At 49.9% G+C, this 20,730-nt stretch overlaps 1 protein-coding gene across 1 annotated transcript, besides 1 other annotated feature; it reads right to left on the minus strand.

Annotated features, from left to right (window-relative positions):
* Window positions 1-6,996: 6,996 nt before the first annotated feature.
* Window positions 6,997-7,080: a sequence feature (Short protein (CGCA056_v014992, KAF5498165.1) was converted to a misc_feature.).
* A 9,760-nt stretch (window positions 7,081-16,840) lies between these two features.
* Window positions 16,841-17,309, minus strand: CGCA056_v014993 (uncharacterized protein; the record flags this gene model as incomplete). The annotated part of the gene is made up of 2 exons (XM_037330234.1): window positions 16,841-16,952; window positions 17,023-17,309. The coding sequence occupies 2 exons, from the start codon at window positions 17,307-17,309 to the stop codon at window positions 16,841-16,843; spliced, it is 399 nt and encodes a 132-aa protein (XP_037171376.1).
* Between the last annotated feature and the right edge of the window lie 3,421 nt (window positions 17,310-20,730).

The raw sequence follows: 20,730 nt of genomic DNA on the forward strand, positions 1-20,730 counted from the left end.
TGCGGTAGTTAACGCATAATTGTAGTTTTCCGTTCTTCTTAGGTACGAACAGGATTAGGCTTCCTGCTGGTGACGTTGAGGGTCTGATATATCCCTTCTTGAGATTTTCTTCAAGGTATTTATCTAGGGCTTCTATTTCTGTCTGGTTAAGTCTGTAGATTTTGTTGAAGCGTGGTTCCTTCCCTTTTTTGAGGGGTATTTTGTGGTTGAAACTGGTGTGTTCGGGCAGTCTGGTTTCTAATTCGGCTGCAAAGAGTTTTTTATACACTCTATATTCTTCTAGGATAGACAGAAGTAGATCGTTCTTCTGTTTGAGATCCATTATTACTAGTGGTTATGACATGGCTTTTTTTTGCCTTGAGGTAATAGAGGTATCATTTTGCTGTTCCTTGTCGTATTGATTCGTTTGAGGCCTGATTCTGACAGGGCTGCTCAGGGACTGAATCATCGTGGTCCTAATAGAGTTGGCCCTTGGTCCAATCTATCCGTGGGTTGCTTGTTCGTAGCCAGGGTAGTCCTAGCACTATGTCGTATGTTCCTAGATCGGCAATATCGAATTGGATTCTTTCTTTTCGATTCAGGTAGCTCATCTCGAGGGGCGCAGTCTCATTATAGATAGTACCTCCTTCATACTTAAATTCTTCTCCTTCTGCCGTGTGTAACTGATATGGTCGTTCTTTTCCTCCCTATCGTATTTCTAGCCTATTGATAGCTTGGGGGGCAATGAAGTTTGCTTCAGCTCCGCTGTCGATCAGCGTGAGTGTTATTTGCTGATTGATAGTAACTTTGAGTTTGATATTACCCTTATATCCTTATGATATTTAGTGAATAGATCTTATGTTTGTTGCCTGTTGTGATCTGTCGTCGGTAGGTGAGTCTAGTCTTTTGACTGCTCTGGTTGTCCTAGGTAGGTGATTTGCCTTCCCTCTCGTTATGCTTTTGCAAGGCTGTTTTTGCAGATCCTGATCTGTGGGGGTCTAGGTCTATTCTTTGTGATTCTCTAGGCTTATGCCTTTTCTTAGTAGTGAACTTAGCATTCGTCTTGTTAGCATTCATCCTATTTTATGCTGTCGTTATGTTGATATCTTATAGGGAACTGAGGACTAGGTCTGAAGACTGCAAGGTTGTCTTCAAACAGTACTATAGTCCATCTAATCATAATGGAGGTCGAGTAGATCTTATGGATAGGCTCGTCGTTATGTCTTCTGGGATAGAACTAGTAATCGTGTTTTTCTCCTATATATTCCTTGCATTTGTCGTGGAAGCACTAGGGCCAGAAGAGGGTTCAGTGAAGCTGGTGGTTGCTTCTCAGTGTGGGATGATCTTTCGTGTTGTTGTTGTTGTTGTTGTATTTAACGCCGTGGCGGCAAGGGCGCAGCCGCCCTTGCGGCCGACCTCCCGAGGGGTATATGGCGTGGAGGGCCGCAGGCTCAAGCTATATACTCTACATTACACGCCTCTTCCTAACGTCCTCCAAATCTTGCCCATAGGCTACTATGTGTTCTATCCGTCCCTAGTTCCCGCTGGTTCCCTGGTTCCGTTATACTCGTCAGTTCCTCTACGAGGAGGGGGTTCGTTACTAAGGCCTAGGTTCAGACCTGGGCCCTAGTACCGCGGGCAGATCTTCCGGAAGAAGTCTGTCACGCAGAGAAAGGCCTGGAAGCCTTCATGATCAGTGATTAGCCCCTTGTAGTATCGATCCAGAGATCCTATTGGTCCTATAGGCTCCTGTGGACTAGAAGGGTGGAGGGTCGGCCACTGAAGCCTCCTCGCTAAGGTCTTTCGGCAGTAGACTAGGTGGTCTGCCTCCTTTGCCTCCCCACAGGAGCAGGTAAGCAGTGCTTCTGTATGGTTAAAGCGTTGATAGTATTGTTCGAAGTCTCCATGGCCTGACCGGGCTGCTAGGAGATGGTGGAGTATAGCCCGTGGCAGGGCTAGTTCAGGGGGGCAGGCGAGGGAAGCCTTAAGCCCTAGTTGGGTATAGCGGGGTGTTGCCTCTTGCTTCCACCATTTTCTATACTGGCGGCATATACGTTCTCTAGCTAGCCGTTTGATCCCTGACAGGGTGGCTAGTTAGCCCCTAGGGGCTGGCAAGGTTGTGCCCTCCTTGGCTAGGCTGTCTGCTTCCTCGTTCCCTTTGATGCCTTCATGCCCTGGGGACCAATAGGTTCGTATGTCATGGATCCTAGCTGCCTCTTGGATCTCAAGGAAGGCCGCTTGTGAGGAGTCTGGGACCCTGCCTCGGATTCCCTGGATAACGCTGGTATTATCGATACAGATGTGTATAGGCTGGCCCTGGGAGGTAAGGAGGGCCCGTCGGAGCCCTGCCCTCGCCCCCTCAGCCTCCCCATCAAACACTTCTGCTAAGCTAAGGCGGCCGCAGCCCTAGGCTATACGTTTGTTCTTACGGTATATAACAAAGCTAAACCCTGTAGCGCCATCAGGGGCCTTAGATCCGTCTGAGTAGATAATAGTATGCTTATCTGGCACAGTCTTAAGCCAGGCCTGGAAGATCCTTGCTGCTACTTCCTTCGTCTGTGTGACTATAGGGTGGTGAGACCCAGGGGGGTATTGCGGCTGTAGGAGTGCTGGCCTTGGGCACTTAGGTAAGAGGCCAGCTGTTCTTTGGAGCCTGGTCTGCTGCCGCCCTGGCTGTAGAAGCCTTGGGACCAAGGGATGTTGTTGGTCAACCTTCTGTAGGCGTGCAGCGAAGCGTAGTCGCGCTGCCTCAAGAGCCACCTCTGCTGTTGGTAGGCCAGCATCTCGGATGAGGGCACTGGTTGGTGTGGTCCTCCAGACAGGTAGGATAGCCCTTGCTGCTGCTGTAATAACTCTTCCGACTCTACAGGCTAAACCCTTCTGCCCTGTGCCGACTATACTGGTGCTGCTGTTCAGGGCTGGTCTGGTCAAGCCTGTATACCAGGTCTCAGCTCCATATAGGGCTATTGGGAGGGCGCAAGCAATAGCTGCTTTTCGAACTGCAGCTGCTGGGAGCCCCCCTTTTGTGTTTGTAAGGTGCTGTAGGAAATAGGCTACCTTCTTTGCTGCTGCTACCTTTATTCCTACATGGTGTTAGAAGGAGAGTCTCCTATCAAACCAGACCCCTAACCATCTTATAGGCTTTATTGAGGCCTTAATAGTTAGGCCTCTGGCTTGGATATCTGGTAGGTCTGTTGTCTGTTTATATTTTCTGCTGAAGTGGATTGCCTCACACTTAGCTGGATCAAAGGCGACTTTATTTTCTGTTCCCCAGCTGAGGATACTAGTGATCTCCTGGCCTAGGGCTGTAGCGTTCTCTTCTAGCGAGGGGCTAGTAGCTACTAAGCCTATATCATCTGCATAGCCAAACCGCAGCTTCCGATCATCAGCTAGGATATCAGCTATATAGAGCAGGAAGAGGATAGGGGACAGTGGAGAGCCTTGCGGTAGTCCACAGGATAGAGGGAAGTCCTCTGTAGTAGTATCCTCTAGCCTGACGCAGGCTGTTCGGCTGGAGGTGAAGGTGTAGACCAGTCTGATCAGGCTGCTAGGCCAGCCCTGCTGTCGTAGCCTGACAATAAGTCGGTTTCGTAAGACGGAATCAAACGCCCCCTTGACGTCCATTGTTGCTAGCGTCGCAGTAAGCCCTGTATCTAGAGCCCTCTCAATCTCATAGGTTAGACAGGTTGTCAGGTCGACTGCAGCCCTCCCTGGTAGGGCTACAACCTGCTGTGGGCTGGCAACCCCTTCTAGGATAGTAAGGTAGGCCATCCTCTTTGCTATCAGCCGCTCTAAGCCTTTGCCTAAGCAGGACAGCAGGGATATTGGGCGCTAAGACCCAGTCTTAGAGAAATCTGTTTTCCCCGGCTTCTGGATCATGACAATTTCCGCATTGCGGAAGGGTCTAGGAAAGTAGCCTACTTGAACGCAGGCCTGGAAGAGCTGTTGTATAGGCTTGGCTACTAATCCCCAGGTGCATTATAGCAACTTTATAGTAATCCTATCAGTCCCAGGGGTTGTAGTTTTTGTCAGAGTAGCCTGGCGTACTTCCTCTATGCTAACTGTATTCTGCCAGGGTATAATACGACTTATAACCACTGGGGTAGCAAAAGGGTTCCCAGATAGGTCATCTGTAGCACTAAATCGCTCTAGTAGAGCCTTCCGCAAGGCTTAGGCTTTATCGTGGGTATTGCTGATCGTCTGCCCTTCCACTATTAGAGGCGGAGCTTTAACTGCTAGGCTAGACTTCCGCCAGCCTATAATTTTATATAGGTCTTGGTCTGTCTTAGCCTCTTCGATCTTAGCAGTCCAGTAGGTGCGTTTCGCCCTTCTCACAGTTGTTAGGAAGACTTTTTGCTCCTCTAGGATAGGGGGAGGTATGACCAGCCCAGGTTCTTAGGCCTGTTGGCGCCTAGCCTTAATAGCAGCTTGGTGGGCTACTGAGCATTCTTCTGTCCACCAGGGGGCTCCCCTACCCTGATTAGTCTGTCTCTTGCCTACAGCTTGAATAGCTGTATGGAAGAGGCTGACCAGTTAGGCAGCTAGGGTGTCCAGCTCTGCTGGGCTGGGCAGTTCCCCTAGAGTAGGTAAGGCTGTAGCCCCAGCCTTTATTAGGTCGATCAGCTGTGGTAGGGCTGACTCTGGGACTGAGAGCTGGTTAGCCTGGCGTCCCTGTTCCTGGGCCCTACTCATAGGGATAATTATTATGATGGCTTTGTGGTCAGCCCCTAGGTGTAGGTGTGGGCTGATATAAGCCTCGGTAAAGGGAATATTTGAGAGGGTTAGGTTGAGGGTATGCCTGTGGGTATAGGTAGGGGCCCCAACCTCCCCAATAAACAGAAGATTGTAGCCTTCCGCCTATTCTGCAATATCGTCTCCTCGATTCCAGCTAGGGGACCCAGGTTCCTAAGAGGAGTGGCGGGCATTAAGGTCCCCAGCGATAAGGGCTCTCTCTGGCGGTTGATAGTCTAGAAGGAGGCTGGTTGCTTGGTTTATAGGCTTATCTGGCGGCCTATATATGTTCATAATAGTGAGGTCGCCAGCTTTCACCTATAAGATATCTCTTGATTGGGTAGGTCTTTGTTGCTGTATTTGCAGCCTTAGACCTTTGCGTGTGAAGGTTATAACCCTAGGCCTTATGTCTCTGCTGTTCCAGAAGTCAACTGGTACGTAGGAGTCAAAGCCTGGGTGTGTATTAATCTGCATCTTATCTCTATAGCCTATCCAGGGTTCCTAGACCAAAACTATGTCGATCTGATCTGCCCAGCAGAGCTCTAAGAGAGCTGTATAGGCTGGGCTCCTCTTCCCCATATTACACTGGGCAACTCGTAGTACCTGTGGGGTAGCTGGCCTGAGCCTATAGCTCTGAGTCGAGGTCGAGGTGGGTGTAGGCATTAACAACGTTATAGTCAGGCTTCTGGGCTACCCTCTGGCTCCTGCTGCTGCTTAGGAGTGGATGGATAGGGCGGTTAGTTAGGGGGGGGAGGGCTTCAGAGTCTTCAGCCTCATCCTCATCCATACTGCTGCTCCTAGCTATACTAGCAGTATCTGCAATAATAATTAAGTCTTGCGTAGGTGTGAGGGGTTGAGGGCGCTTAGAAGTAGCGCTTAGCCTAGCCTCAGCTTGCTGTGTGCTGCTTCCTAGGGAGCTAGCCTGGTTTGCTAGAAGGTTGTTAGACGCCTTCTCTCCAACCTTCTGGATCCCTCGCAGTTCTTTCCAGGTTGGAATAGTAAGGTTTCTGTTAACCAGTAGGGGCCTAGCTGGGCAGTCTGCATAGCTTGCTGGGAAGGGCCCATGACAGTTAGCACACTTAGGCCTAACTAAGCAGATCCCAGCCTCATGAGTATCTAAGGGTTTGCTACAGTTCTCGCAGAGGGGTTTCTAGGTGCAGTAGCAGTTTGAGTGAAAGCCTTAGCAGCTAGGGGAGTGTCGTTTAGGGATATGCTTCCTCAGGGGGAGCAGACGAGCAGGACCTGACTGTCCAAACAGGCGGAAGCCTTCCTTAACCTATTGAGGGAGGGCGATAACCAGGCTTTGCGTAGCTGTAGCTAGATCAGGGCTATCCCAGGTTGGGCGCCAGGAAATAAGTCTTTGCTTTGTCTTTAGGAAGACCTCTTCCTCTATTTCAGATTCTATGCTAACCTTATTACTATTGAGGCTAGTAAAGTAGAGGGGGCAGAATGGGATGATATACTGATGCCACTTAGTGGGCACCTCAACCTTCTCAGCTGTAAGGCAGCTTTTGATCTCAGGGGCTCTCTGGAGAAGTAAAGCTTAGATCTCCTTGTTCTGGGGCTGAAGTGAGAAGCCTGTAGCAGTATGGCGGACCTCAACTAGGTCTTGCAGCTGTAAGTTAAGCTCTCTTGTTACCACCATCTTAACTGAGTGAGGGGCTAGGGTTCTGGAGGTAGGGATGTGTTCTGCAGGGAGCCGAACTAGTAGGCGGAGGTCCTGGGTCTGCTTAGGCTGGCGTGTGCGGCTGGTGGCCCGCCGGCCTGCTGCTGGGTTCAACCTGGGGCTGGAGCTAGGGCTGGGGCTGGGGCCGCTAGCGGTAGAGTTACTAGCTGCCTAGGCATACGTTTTTCCACTGCTGGGGCCAGGGGTGGGTCCAGAGATTTCTGCGGTTGCAAACCAGGTAAAGGTATCGATGAGGCCCTGGGCTGTAGCCTTCAGTCGTGCTGGGGCCGTCCTAATGAGGGCATCTAGGCCTCTGGCGAGGAGGTCCAGGGCCTCATCTCGGAGGGCTTGACCCTCTCGAGCCTGCTGGAGGGCGGCGGTGGCCGATCGTGGCCCCCTTCCCAAGGGCCGGGTAGGGGGGGGCGTGAGGCCCCTCGGTCGTGGAGGTAGGGAGGTAGGGGGGGGAGGGGTCTGGGGGAGACTATGCATAGAGGATGAGAGACCCCTAGGGGCCTGCGAGGGGCCCGCGGCCGGCTGTGAGGCCATCGCGGGCGAGGGTTCCGGTTGTTAGGGGGTTGATTTGGTGGTGTTAGTGTTCAGGTTGCGGACCCAGCACGGCACTAACAGTGGGTGCCGGCGGGATTGTATGTAGGAGGGAAGTGTGATCTTTCGTGTGTAGCTGAGGGGTGTAGCCTCAGTCTCATTAGGCTGCTGAGGTGCTATAGAAGTGGCGTTATTGCTTGTCTTAAAGCATGTCGATTCCTTAGTATCCCAGAAGTTGCTTGATTCTTCCTTCCTGGTCGTTAGGTTCCTCTTTGGAGCTGGAGTCGTCCACACTAGGGGTGAACCTATAGGCAATCTCTGTCTGAGTGCGTTATCAGGCAACGTCGCAAGGTTTATCTAAGTCATAGGGAGAGCTTTCTCCTTCTCTGAAAGTCTAGTTATTAGTTATACTGAGGAGTTATTATTCTATTAGAGGATTATATTAGTATTCTAGTTCTTCTTCTGATTCTTATTATTGATATAGTTATGCTTATCTGTTGTCTTCTTGCTGGATTAGCTCTATTTCCTTCTGGATTTATTATTCTTTGTAGTGGAGTTGCTAGCTAGTTATGCAGGGGGTGATTAGTTCTAGTTGCTGAATTCGTAGCATCTCATTAAGTTGTTCAACTGGTTTTCTAGCCACTTTGCTGTTGCTGGAATGCATTATTGCCAGGTTCCTAGGGTGAGTGTCTAGGAGGGTTATATTATATCCAGACCGTCCAGGGTTGCTATCCCTTAGGTAGTGTCCTGATATTTCTTTGTCTTTAAGGTGAATTTAGCAGTTATTATTATAGCATCTGGTCTATAATTAGGATGTATATAGGGCTTCTGCAATTATGTTGACTTATTGAGGTCGCTCTGCCACTAGTCTCTAGGGGAGCTTCTTAGGCTGTCTGCAGTCTTTAGCGATATAGCCTTACTTATTGCAGTTGTAGCACTTAGGGTTCTAAGGTTTTTTGTTGTTAGGTTTAGTTATCATGCTGAGATCTATAGGTCTGCTGTGTTGTCTTTAGGCAGTGCTCTGGCGGGTGTTATTCCAGTTGTTGCAGGGTCTGTTGTCATTCTGCTAGCTGTTGAACTTCTGTTGAGGCTGCTATTAGTACTTACGTCCTGAATTCAGATTTTGTTGTTTCTCTCCTCGTTCCTTTTGTTGTTTATAGAGGCGGTTGTTAACCTTAATAGTATGTTCAACATAGGCGAGGAAGCTAGGAGGTGTCTCTAGTTTAGCTATTTCGTCTTTGATATCATCCTTAAGTCCTTAGTAGAAGGCAAAAACTTTGCTTTCGTTAGTTATATAGAGTCTTACAGCTAATCGCCTAAACTCTGCGGCGTAGAGTGTAGCTGACTTAGTTTGTTATAGGTAGGATAGGTCTCGCTCAGCCTATCTTTATTTATCAGGGTTGAGGAAGAGAGATTCTAGGGCCTTAATATAGCCTATAAAGCTGAAGAAGATATCCTTAACTTCTTAGCTGTATTTTTCGACAGGGTTGTTAAGCTATTCCTATTGGAGGGGTTCAAACCAGGCAAGGGCTTGTCCCTAAAGGAAGGTGGCAGCATATATAACGCGTTTGGTGTCGTTCTGGAAGGTGTTTATATGGAAGGCCTGGTAGGTTTGAACCTATACCAGGTGTCCTTTGAGTTATCCTGGGGTTCTGTCGAAAGTGGAAGGTGTGTTAAGCTTAAGCTGTTCTCATCCTTCAACTAGGGTGGATATAACGTTAGCGGCAGCTTAGAGGGTGGCAACTTCTTTCTCCAGATCCTGGTTCTTGCGGGCTTGTTCCTGGAGTTCGCTAAGGGCTGCAGCGTTCTGGTTAAACATTTCGCATATTACCTTGAAGTTGCTGTTGGTCTTGTTAAGCTGGCGCTTAAGTCCTTTGGTGTTATCCTTGCTGTCTGAGTCGTCCTTTATCTTCTGGTCTCCTAGTTCCTAGGCTAGGTTTTAGGTGGCTCGTCCTCTGGAAGTAGACGAGGATCCTAGGGTAGGCGACTTAACAGAGGCGTAGGAAGATATTATCGTTTGTTACTGTTAGTAGGAATTAATAGTCAACTTACTGAACAGGAGCAATCAAAGTGTTACGGTCAGCTATCCGACAGTAGGGTCTGCTAATAGAAGCTGGGGATTAATACGTTCTAATAGTACACTAGGTTGTAGTTATAGGTCGTAGTTTGCAGGCTGTAGTAGATTGGTTCTTCAGAGGCTAAGGTGATCAGTCTTAGACTTAATAATGATTTGCAGTGAAGGTAAGCTGAGAGTATCTATGAGGATGAATACTAAGTTGATTGCTGAAGAGCTATAGAAGTCTGACTATAAGCCAGGCTCAGGGTCATACTATATATAAGTCTAATTCTGAACATGTTCCTTTGTACCTTAGGTCGATCTGGATCATTCCGATCCAGAATGATCGTTTGGCCCCTAAGTTGTGTTGGATCATATTGATCCAATATGATCGTTATCTTATCATCATGTGACTTGGACCATAGTTCTTCTGTTACCGAGTGAGTTCCTGTTGTTCCCATGATCCTGCAGTATAAATGTCCTGTCCTAGCCGCCCGACGCCCAAGTGGGTCGGTCAACTGTTATCCATGCATAACGGGTCGTAACATTAAGGCTATCGCAACCAATACTAGCCTACGAAAAGCTTTATTACATTATAGTGTGCCAAAGACCACTCTGCTACGTCAAATTCAAGGGGCTCAGCCACGAGATATTACCTTTTCTGATCTGCAAAAGCTTTCTACAACCCAGGAAAGCCACCTAGCTGAATAGGTTCAAATTCAGGCTGCCCTAGGCCTGCCTCCAACCCATCAACAACTCAAGGACTTTGCTGAACGCATCCTACAGGTCCATAGAGACTCCCAGCCTCTTGGAAAGAACTGGGTGCAGGCTTTTATTAAGAGAAACCTATCTATAAGGGTCTAAAGAAGCAGAGCAATCAATTCCCAGCGTATTAATAGAGCTTCAACTAATATAATCAGGCAATAGTTCAAACACCTCGCCATACCTAAGATTATAGCTATTAAGGCCTCTAATTAATATAATATAGATGAGACTAATATTCTAGAAGGCAGAGGATTAAATAGGCTTATTCTTAGATTATTAGAAACTTATTTTATCCGCAAGAAACAGCTTAGATTGCATACTTAGATATCTCTAATTAAGTGTATCTCTGCAACTAGCAAGGCACTACCTCCACTTATTATATATAAGGGTAAGAATATCTAGCAGCAGTGGTTCCCTTTAGATCTGACGCTATATGAATCCTAGAAGTTCACAGCTACAGAAAATAGGTGGACTTCAGACTCTATAGCTGTTAAGTGGTTAACAGAGGTCTTTGTCCTTTTAACCTAGCCAGGGGACCCCTCAGAGGTTAGACTATTAATCTTAGATAGTTATAGAAGCTATAAGACTACTGCTTTTATGTATATATGCTTTAGGAATAAGATATATCTGCTGTTCTTATTAGCACACACGTCATATATCCTTCAGCCACTTAACCAGTTGGTTTTTAGGCCCCTTAAGGCAGCATATAAGAAGGAGCTTAGATTGCTAGCTGAATAGGATGCTAGTATAGTTATAAGCAAGAGAAATTTCATTATATGCTATGGCAAGGCGTATAAGGTAGCCCTAATAAGCAAGAATATTATTAGTAGCTAGAAATAGACTGGTTTGTGGCCTATCAGTATGGCTAGACCCCTTATGAGCCCTCTGCTGCTTGAGAACACTTTAACCCCTGCCAAACCAGCTGGTCAGGTCTGCAAAAGGCTCTCTGATAGCAAAGCAAGCGAAAAATAGGCAGCAGATATATCAGCAGTCCCTTAGTCAACCCCCAAGAAGAGGGATAAGCTTCAGGATCAGTTCAGCCTGTTCAGTAAGCTGGATAATAATGAGCATACGCAGCGCCTGCTTTTTCAGAAGGTTCAAAAGGGCTTTAATGAGAAGGCATAATAACTGGCAGTAGCCTAACGAAAAATTGAGGCACTATAAGCAGAGATTGATGCTAGTAGGGTCAGGAAATGGAAGAAGGTCAAAATGAGCCTAAATTCGAAGTTTGCCGATATTGAGGCTATTTGGAGGGCTTAAATCGAGGCGGGCGAACTTGAAAGTAGCACAGATGAATCCAGCGAGTCTGAAAACCCTAGTGATAGCGAAAGTTTCATCGTTGTGGCATCATAATGTATATTGATATTGGTTGAAGTTGATGTGTATAAATGTGAGGGCATCAAAAGTGGGTGGTCCGGAAGTGGGTGTGGGACGTTACCAGTGACAGCGCGGGCGCTATACACGTGTCGTGTAGGTTGAACGTCGAATCGTCCTTGACGTACGGGTAGATCAGCCGCGACAGGTTCACAGACCTCTCGCACGACACCACCCCTGGGCATCTCATCAGCCTGTTCACCACCGCAAACATGCATCCGGCGGTGGCGGGACATGACCTCAGAAGTTCGTTTATGTGTCCTGTCTCGCACATGGTGGTCTTGTTTGGCACAACTGAGCATACAATTGCAGCGGCCTTCCCGAACTCGTGTTCTGAAGGCTTTGGGGCAGCTACCGTGCCGGACGGAGTGGTCACTTTAGAGTCAGACGTAAGCATCAGTTTACAAGCCGCGTCCCACTGTTTCATGCCCATAAGCACCACGTCAGCGTCTGAAGAACCTGACATGTGACATGTGGTCGTGGCGGTCGAGCACGGAGGACAGCTGGAGCATACACGCGCCCAGAAGATGGGCACCACTGGATATTCTCACATTGGCGTGGCAGTACGCACCCTTCTCGTCTCTGTTTTGCTAAAACCCGCTCAAGTACGAGCTCTCTCTGCTTCTGGGCTCTGCGGACATGTTTTTGTTTACGGATATCAAGAACATACACAGCTGCTCGTGTCTTCTGTTGTTCTGTTCTCCCGTCTCCTTTGCCAGTCTCACTATGTCTTCCGAAGCTGACCTTACGCCTATCAACACTATCACTGGCGTCTCTATGCCCGCGTGCGCTGATGCATCCCTGATATTGTTCGCCGTCCTATGCACATGCTCGCCTTCTTTTTTAGACACATACAGCTTGGCCAGCCAATTGACTTGAGCGTCAAGGTCCGTGATGCGCAACGAGTCGGAAGACGAGGACGACATCGCCCTGTGCGACGCTGGCAACAGCGTTGCCAGCTTCTACCACGATGTACTCAACGGGGAACACCACGAAGTAACGGGCGCGAAGCCGGGAGACGTTGCGCATGTTGTTGGACAAGGCGGATGCGTCCCTCCTAGACGACAAGTGCGACAGTATCTATGATACGACCCACCAGACGGCTCTGCCCGCGTCGTCCATCACGATGCTGACACGAGTGCTGACAGGACTGTGTGGTAAGAGAACAGAGCCAGGCACGGACTCGAGGTTGGTGTTCACCATGGCCGTGTAGATTAACGATAGCGGAGGCGTGCTCAGACTGTCCTTCGTGCAACCTGAGATGGTCACATGCACAGTCTACCTCGACGCTGGCACTTTTTCAAGCTTCTCGAAGAGTATCCTAACGTGGTGAGAGAGAACAACGACGCAAAGATGAGTAAGCCTAGCATGTGCGTGAGGAAACGCAAGGTAGCAGGAAGGATCGTCCCTTACCTTGTTGACCGGTGCGGGTTAACGGAGGAGGCAGCGTGGTCCCACCTCAACGCGATGGGGACATGGTTCGTGTACATTTTAACGAATGACTGCCAGACCCGCTATTTGTCGCACGCAAGAAGATCGTTGGAGGGACCACGTAGGCGAAGACGCCGTGATGACCGACTACGACTCGATGAGATCGTTCAAGCTCATCCGCGCGCCACGCGCGGGCACTTTTTATGTTACGCCAAACAAGAGCACGTGTGTGCTACCAATGAACAACGGTAAGTTCAGGGTACATGGAAGGCCGTCTGACGTTCAAGCTGTGTGCAGATCGTTCAGAAAAGCTATAGTTAATGTTTCGAAATCAGACGTCTGGGAGGCATTCCTTCTCAGCCTCCAAGACATAGGCCCACAAGCCTCTGCGCCCCCATGACTCGCGTCCTTTCAGAACTGCACTTGCAACTGCGTCCTCCACCCTCAGCTCGCCGTATGTGGAGTGACAAAGCTCAAAGCAGCTGCTACTGAACTTCCACGGGCCGCTTAGACTAGCGCGCCAGCACAAGCGTCTAGGCACGACAGACTGGAGTACTGCTCCACTGTGGGGGTGACGAACTCGAATCCCTCGCGCGACCTGGATCCCATCAGACGCCTCACCAGAGCTGAGTGTGACGTAGACGAGCTCACCGACTGTGTGTGTATAAAGCTTCATACACTGAGCATAAAGTCCCTGTCAACGTGCTTGAACGTTTCGTGGCTCAATTCGTAGTCCGAGCTGCAGAGAACTGCGAGGACTATAGGTAAATGCATGTTTCTTGCAGTCTTAATGTTCTGCTTCGATATACGCTTGGCTACACATATGGATATCTCGGGCTCTTTGGACAGGGTGGTTCTCAGCAGCTCGGCCATGTCCGCAGTGTTCACGAGGATGCAGTGATCGTGTGCCTAGCCATGTCTTCCTCGACGCCGACTACAGGCAAAAAGACGGAATAAAGATTGAGATGGCTGATGTGCCTGTCTACTCGGAGATTCATGTCCGTGGCTGTCGTGGTGGGTGGATAAAGCAACGGCGCTGCGAAGTTTTGAAACACAATGCTTCACACTGAACACTCTCGTATGGTTAGAAACCCAACTCTGCGAGCTTGGCAAGCACCGCGTCTGGGGTCACCTCAATTTTGTGGGGTTTAGTAGCCTCCAGTTCAGAGGTCGTGGACCTGCGCTCCTGCATCCTCACGTCTGCAACCACAGTGTTGATGTACGCTCTGACGACGTCTCCCGCGATGACGACGCCGTCGGAGGGTCCTCACGGGGCACGCTCCTCGAGTGGGATCTTCATGTCTTGCTCCCTGCTGGACTTAACGAAGAAGTAGAACTCCCCGTTGACAACTATACCCCTCTCAGTCGCATCCATAAGTACTCTGATGTTGTTGGGGTGAAACATGATGTCCCCGCCAAGCACGCCAATGGTCTTATTTGTGGGGTTGACGTTCTGCCACCATTCCTCAGGGGTGGACACGAGGTTGCCACTGGTGGTCTGGAATGTCGTTCGTGGGCAGCTTATGTCTAACGATTCTCGTGATGCCCTCACGGAAATACAGGTCAAATCAAGCGTAGAAATAACAATCGGTTTCTCTTCCATACTTTCCTGCTAAAAGTACGGAATCCTGATGTTGCTGATGTGGAGGCTGTCTGCAACCTTGCCTTTCTTCTTGAACCTCAGTGGGGCCTTCCAGTAACGCGTGGTGGCGCTCCGCCTACGTGTGAAGTCGCTTGTGGTCTCCTTCATCGTAATATCCTCTATATCCATACCTCCAAACGACTTGGGGGAGTTGATCATTATGATCGCACCCTTGCCCACAGTAGGAGGAGCCTTGTCGTCCATCTTAGTGCTAACGACGCTCGGGAAGGTCAACGCGTTGAAATGGGGTGTAAGCTCTGGAAGCGGTACTCCTGAAACTAGTACTTGGTGCGCCACTGCAACAGCGTACGCGAAGTTGCTCGGGTCCAGGTCTACCACGGCTACGCCCCGAAGGAACCTGTCGCGTATCACCATCAGGTATGCCGTCAGAACGCCAGAAAACAGAGGTGTGGCTAGAGACGCGCAGCGCGCGCGTCTGTGTATCTGTGTAGGCAACAAACATGAACGATTGGTCTATACCCCGTTGAAAGTAGTAGCACCATTGACGTAAGGTTGGATGAAAACCTCAGACACATAGATACAAGTATTGGGCTTATGACTACGCAGCCTGACCCTTTCTCGCAGCTCGCGTCTTCCGTTTGTCTGGAGACGCTAAGTTTTAACTTCTCCAGGTGCAGCGTAGATGAAAGAAAATGACAGCAGTAGTGAACGACGATTCTAAACACGCCGTGGGGGGGGGGTCCTGAGTGGACATGGGAGATGAATGCATAGAGGTCTGCACCTGCACGATTCTTCTGGACTAACCGTTACGGGGCTCGAGGCTGCGTCTTGGTCTGAGACCCTTGATATATGTGCGTCCTTCACGCCCGACTACAGAAGACCAAGACATCAGTGTGCATTTGCGAGCAATCTGTCTTTCTGTGCAGCCTATAGACGAGGTCCTGGCCCCCCATGCAGCACACCGGGCCCGACTCTATAAACGCCTTGTTCAGCTTGCTGTGCTGTTCTGGTTCAGCCCCCTGGTGCCGAGGCACGGTCCAGTCTTCGTCTTTGTAGTACATTAGTTCGCCCGAATGAGACATCACGACGTACGGCAACACAACGTGGTTGTTAACCGCACGCCTAAATGGACCTGTCGCGTTTCAAAGAGCTGGTTGAAACGAGAGGGCCGATTACCTGGGTGGGCTCAGTGAAGAATGGCATAGGCGCAAGGCTATCGGCTGAAAAGAAAATAACAGTCATGACCATTCGTGAGGGCCTCGGAGTGAAGAGAGGCGCGACTGTGGTCTACAACAACGAATCAGACAAGGACGACACAAACACAGGCGAGGTCTCGCCTCGTCAGTATAGCGACATAAGACTGGCGTCGGTCCTTGGGCTTAACATTTGCCGAACATGCACGCCAGGAGGGTTCCAGAAGTACAGGCCTGTCGAAGGAGCTTGCACCATGTCATACGACATCGAAGTTGACGCCAGTGGCAACTCCGCCGGCGAGTTTCCGCTGGTCGACAACGCGATACCATCTATAGCGTGTAGCTGCACCTGGGACTAAAGGTCGTATTTCTCACCATAGACACAGGAGGGGTGACCTCCGTCAACGAAGTCAAGCTGGTGCAGTGTTCGACGTTCGCGGAGGCAGTGCGATGCTTCACGGAGGCTTCGAAAGCCCATATGCCACTGTGGTCGATCGGGTGGAACAACTACGGGTTCGATAACCAGTGCATGTTGTACCATGACTTCGAGATGAGCGGGATGTTCGAGCAGGTTCGCATTGGGAGCTCAAAGATGGTGAGGTACGGCAGCATACTCCACATTCGTGGGTGTTACAACATAGACGTCATGGCTTGCTTACATGATGAGAGCCAGGCCAGGCCAATACTCAGCGATATCTCTGAAGGCTGTCTCGCAGGAGACGGGGTGCTCGCACAAGCTAGACATGCCGGTCATAAGCAAGGACGTGGATCTGGATTCTCTTGTACAGTCCGTTGTGCTTTGCATCAGTAACAGCTATTGGAAGGTGGTGCGTCAAGCTGGCGTACAGAGTTCTTGAACGCCACGGTCTTTCCATTCTGTACGGCGATACCAATTCGTGTTTTGTGTCCCCGTCTAGTGCTGGTGACAAGTCTGAGGAGGGTGCACGCCGCTGTGTCTCCGAGGCACTCAGCTCTTTGCGAAAGAATTTCGAGGATACCCCCTTACAGGAAATGACCATGGAGATGGAGAGCTACCATCCCAGAGTTATACTGCTAGACAAGAAAAGTTACTGCAAGATGAACGAAGATGGAACGATAAAGTATATAGGCGTCTCTGCAGTAAGACGAAACACTATAGGAGTAGTCTATAAAATGTGCGTCAGCATATGCATATCTATCCTTAGCTACACTATGGTTGAGCCGCAGCTAAACTTAATATCTAGACACCTTGAGGTGATGCTAATATAGGTTATAAATAGAAACGTTACTATGAAGGACGTCTCAAGCATTACGTCTAGAGATGGTATTAAATGCTACGCATATAAGTTAACTAGAGGTAGAACTATAAGAAGCATAATGTGGGAATCACCCTTGGACGCATCTAATGTTATAGCAAAGGAGGTTTTGAAAAGCATAAGAGAGGAATATGATTGAATAATTGTTCTGTGTGGCCTTGGTGGGACTTCAGACATATGTCTAAGGTTGATGAGATTTATGGATTAATTGTGCTTCGACATTAAGTTGGAGAAGTTAGAGAGATACATTAAGCACGTAATAGTCTGAGGTTTATCATTAAAACTCTCTATATAGTGACCCAGTTTGCTGTAGTCAGTTCTAAATCTTTCTTCCCTTCTAACCTTTTCTTACAATTTGCTGCTTAGAGGCGCACCTTATTAACTACCATATGAAAACTTTATCTACCCACCCTATGTCTCTTGAGAGTGCTCCCTCCCTTGAAGTAATGGGGTACTCCGACTTTTCCAGCTGGTACGAGAACATATGTGCAAGGTCATGCACCTCAGGCTCAGAATAGTCGCAGCCATAGAACCCCATAACCGATCTAAACGCCTCCGTGCAAACATAGTGACGTTTGGAAGCGGCCACTTCCTCAAGAATTTGAGGATTATATGCACCCACAACACTGGCAACTCTAACTCCTGTTACCTTTTGAGGGCTTATAAGACACATCAGGGTGCCATCCACGTTTGCGCATCATGACGACGCCGCCTTCGCCTTCGCGTAGCATAACTGCTTAAATATGCAGCACGTTGGCCCCTTGCGTCCTGCCTGAACGCTCTCTGGGGGCCTAAACATGTTGGCTATAAAGTTGAAACTCTTGCTTTCAGACAACCCTACACTGTGAGCATCCAGAGCGGACTGCTGCGCTTTAGAACACTACAACATCACCGCTCTCAAAGAGGGCGACCCTGGGTCCGGACCCGGCTTTGCAAGGACCACCGTGCCCTCGGCTGTCTGAACGCAGAGACTGCCACCTTCCGACCTGTAAAAGCATGATGCCGCCACCTTCGCGTTCCTCGTTAATTCTCCAATAGAGCGCTGAGACAGCTGCTGTCTGAGTATACTCATAGTTCCACGTATCGACTAGGACACGAAATCCAGCTCGGTTGAATCTGTCCGACGTACCTTGGACGCACACTTTAGGGTTTCTTGACTGCTCTCCAAAGTACAAGCCGCAGTCTCCATCCTTCAGCTGCTTGGAGCTCAGAGTCGTGAACTCTACAAAGCACGCGTGGTCTTCGGGCATGTCTGTGTCCGGGCTCAGGCCGAGGTCGCGCATCATCTTTCTGCCTTCGCTGAACTTGCTCAGTTCTGGCACAACCCAGTTAGACGCCTCCCACAAAGACCCCTCAGACGAAAGGGGGTAGCAATGGGCCTCGTCCCCGTCGAAGTCACCGTGAAACCCCGTGAACGCTTCAGGCTTTATGCCTACGCAGGGTCTGTCCCATATACTCACTTTCATAGGCTGTGTGCTCAGCCACGTAAGGGAGGGAGGACGAACAAGCATTACGTAGTCGCCTTCTTGGAGGCATCGCTCCACCATCTTGCCTGTATACTTTCCATCAGTGTCTTTTTCGTGGACACAGAATACAGTCGTTTCTGCGAGTTCCTTGGCTATGCACACATAGTTACGCGGAAGATGCACTTGCGGCACAGCCACAAGCCTTGAGCTGCCGGCCACAGGCGTGCTCATTATCGCTCTCATATGGCCACGCTGGGTGTATTTGGTACGTTTAAGCGCGTCCTTGTACGCGTCCGGGTCTCGATCGAACGCCATTGACGCCGCCTGAAGGTACTCTGTACTTATGGGTCCTACTCTCACGGACAAGGCGTGGGGAGGAAGGAGGTTGCCCTGAGGTGCGGTACACATATAGCCGAAACACCCTGCATGGTGTCTACAGCCCGAGGAGTAATCGTCGTCGGTCGACTCCACCGTGACAGTCTCCAGCTTGTGACGCGGGCCGAACGGCTCGAACCTCACCGACACCACCGCGTGACCTTCCTTCACTTCCGAACCGTCGTAGACGCGCCGTGTGAAATGCTCTGGGTCCATCGTGGTAGCACAACGCAAGGACGTTGCGTTTTTCACCGAGGTAACGCCAACATGGAACAAGCCAGGCTTTCACTGTTTTTCCTGTCTACGAACCCGCAAGAGCGGAAACTCCTCGAACAGTCAGGATCGTTCATGACACTGCACGACGGGTGCGGAACGAAGCTCGTGCCTTTGCCCCAGCTTCATGTCAGGCGCCCGAACTCAACGCGACTAAAGGCGGACATAATGGCTCTGTGTACCTATAGAGATAATAATAGAGTCGAACGAAGCGTACCATGGGCTACAGGAGCTGAGGGTTGGGGTGGTGTGTTCCGAAGCAAGCGAGGCTACAGTTGTGGGAAAGTATTTGTATAGGCATACATCTGCATGTGTCGTCACGCCGAGCGGGGATCTTAGGCAAAGAGTGGTTCAGCCCGGGCTACCTGTTCCTGTGCTGGAGACGGCGTAGTACACACGTACATGGTTCGAAGGAAGGGGTCTGCGGGGAGACAAGGCGGAGCGCCCGTCCGGGCGGGCGCCAGGGCAGCGGCGCTGCGCCCTCCACACCAACCAACCATGAACGCCGTCTACGCAGAACTTCAAACACAGTGGTGCAACGGTTGGCTAAGGCGCGCGGTAGAAACACTCGACTGTCATCTTGTTTTACACTACGGCCTGGATACAGAGGTAAAGGGAAGGATCCATTCGTTTATTACCGTTCCCCATGGGCTAGGCCCCCAGCACACTGAGGTCGTGCAGGCTCGCTCTCAACTGTGGCCCAATTCTCTGAACCAAGATCCGCATCAACCTATACACGCTCGACTGCCCCGTCGATCGCCAGCCTTCTGAGAGATCGAAAAGCCGACCCAACAGGGGAAATACTCCAAGCCGTGGCCGTAAGTCAAGATGTCTGAGCCGACTGCCGACATGGACTTTTCGCAATGGAGCCAGCCTAGCCAGTTGTCAGTTTTCTTTTCGATGACCTTTTGTTTTTGCCACTTACTTCAGAATGTAGAAAATATCCTCGAACTCAACGATCGTGTGCTTGAACTCGGCCGCATCTTGGTAGATTTTCGTTCCAGCAGTCAACAAGGTGCGTCTCCAGGCGGCAAACAGCGAAGAAAAAAACTTAGAAGGGAAGAAAGATTTGGTTGAAGGTGAGCTGGAGGTATTCGTACTCGTCCATGTTTGCTTGGAGCTGTCTGTTGTTGGATGGAGAGAAAGGAAGAAAAGAAGCAATCAGACGTTATACCTAAGCAAGGACAGACTGTGGTGAGATCCGTGCGAGTGAGACACTTTGCGACGGTGATGTCAAAGGCAGCTGTCGTTGTTTGCTCTCTCGACTGTGGAACCCTGAAGGAAAGGGTAAGCAGGCTTCCGACCTGGGTGCCGTAGACTGAGGGGTTCCTGTCCGGGGGCGCTTCGGATTTGAACTTCTCTTTGCTGTCCCGAACTCGACGATCGTGTGCTTGAACTCAGCCTTGCTTGAACTCGGCCTTTCCATCTTGGTAGATTTTGTTGACTGCCGTATGACTCTCACGGGGAAATATTCGAGGGCCAGGATGGCTCACAGAGAAGCCTCTATCGCACAAGGTCTTCGAACTTAACGATTGTGTGCTTGAACTCGGCCTTTCCATCTTGGTAGATTTCGTTAAAGGTGATAGTTTTAGGGGCCATAGACTGGGGGGTTCCTGTCCGGGGACGCTTCGGATCTATTTCCTGGTAAGAAGAAATCTCACTGGCGTCTGTCTTACGCTTGAGTTGTCGTTGAGGATCCGCCTGGAGCTGTCTGGTCAATTCGTCTTGTCGTCCCGGAGAGAGATGCATTGTCGAAGAGGAAGACTTGACGTTGGCTGAGTCAACAAGGTGCGCCTCCAGGCGGCAAAATGCGAAGAAGAAAAGTTAGAAGGGAAGAAAGACTTGACGTTGGCTGACGCCTCGGCCGCTGTTGGAAGGTTTGTGTTAGTCGAAGAAGAAGACTTGGAAGGGAGGAAAGAGTTGATTGTTGGTGATTGGGATGTTGGGGTGTTGGTGAAGTCGGGACGTTGGTGAAGTTGG

The sequence above is a fragment of the Colletotrichum aenigma genome (assembly GCF_013390185.1).
Source record: "Colletotrichum aenigma strain Cg56 chromosome Unknown KSG_Cg56_contig12, whole genome shotgun sequence".
NCBI classification, from domain to species: Eukaryota; Fungi; Ascomycota; class Sordariomycetes; order Glomerellales; family Glomerellaceae; genus Colletotrichum; species Colletotrichum aenigma.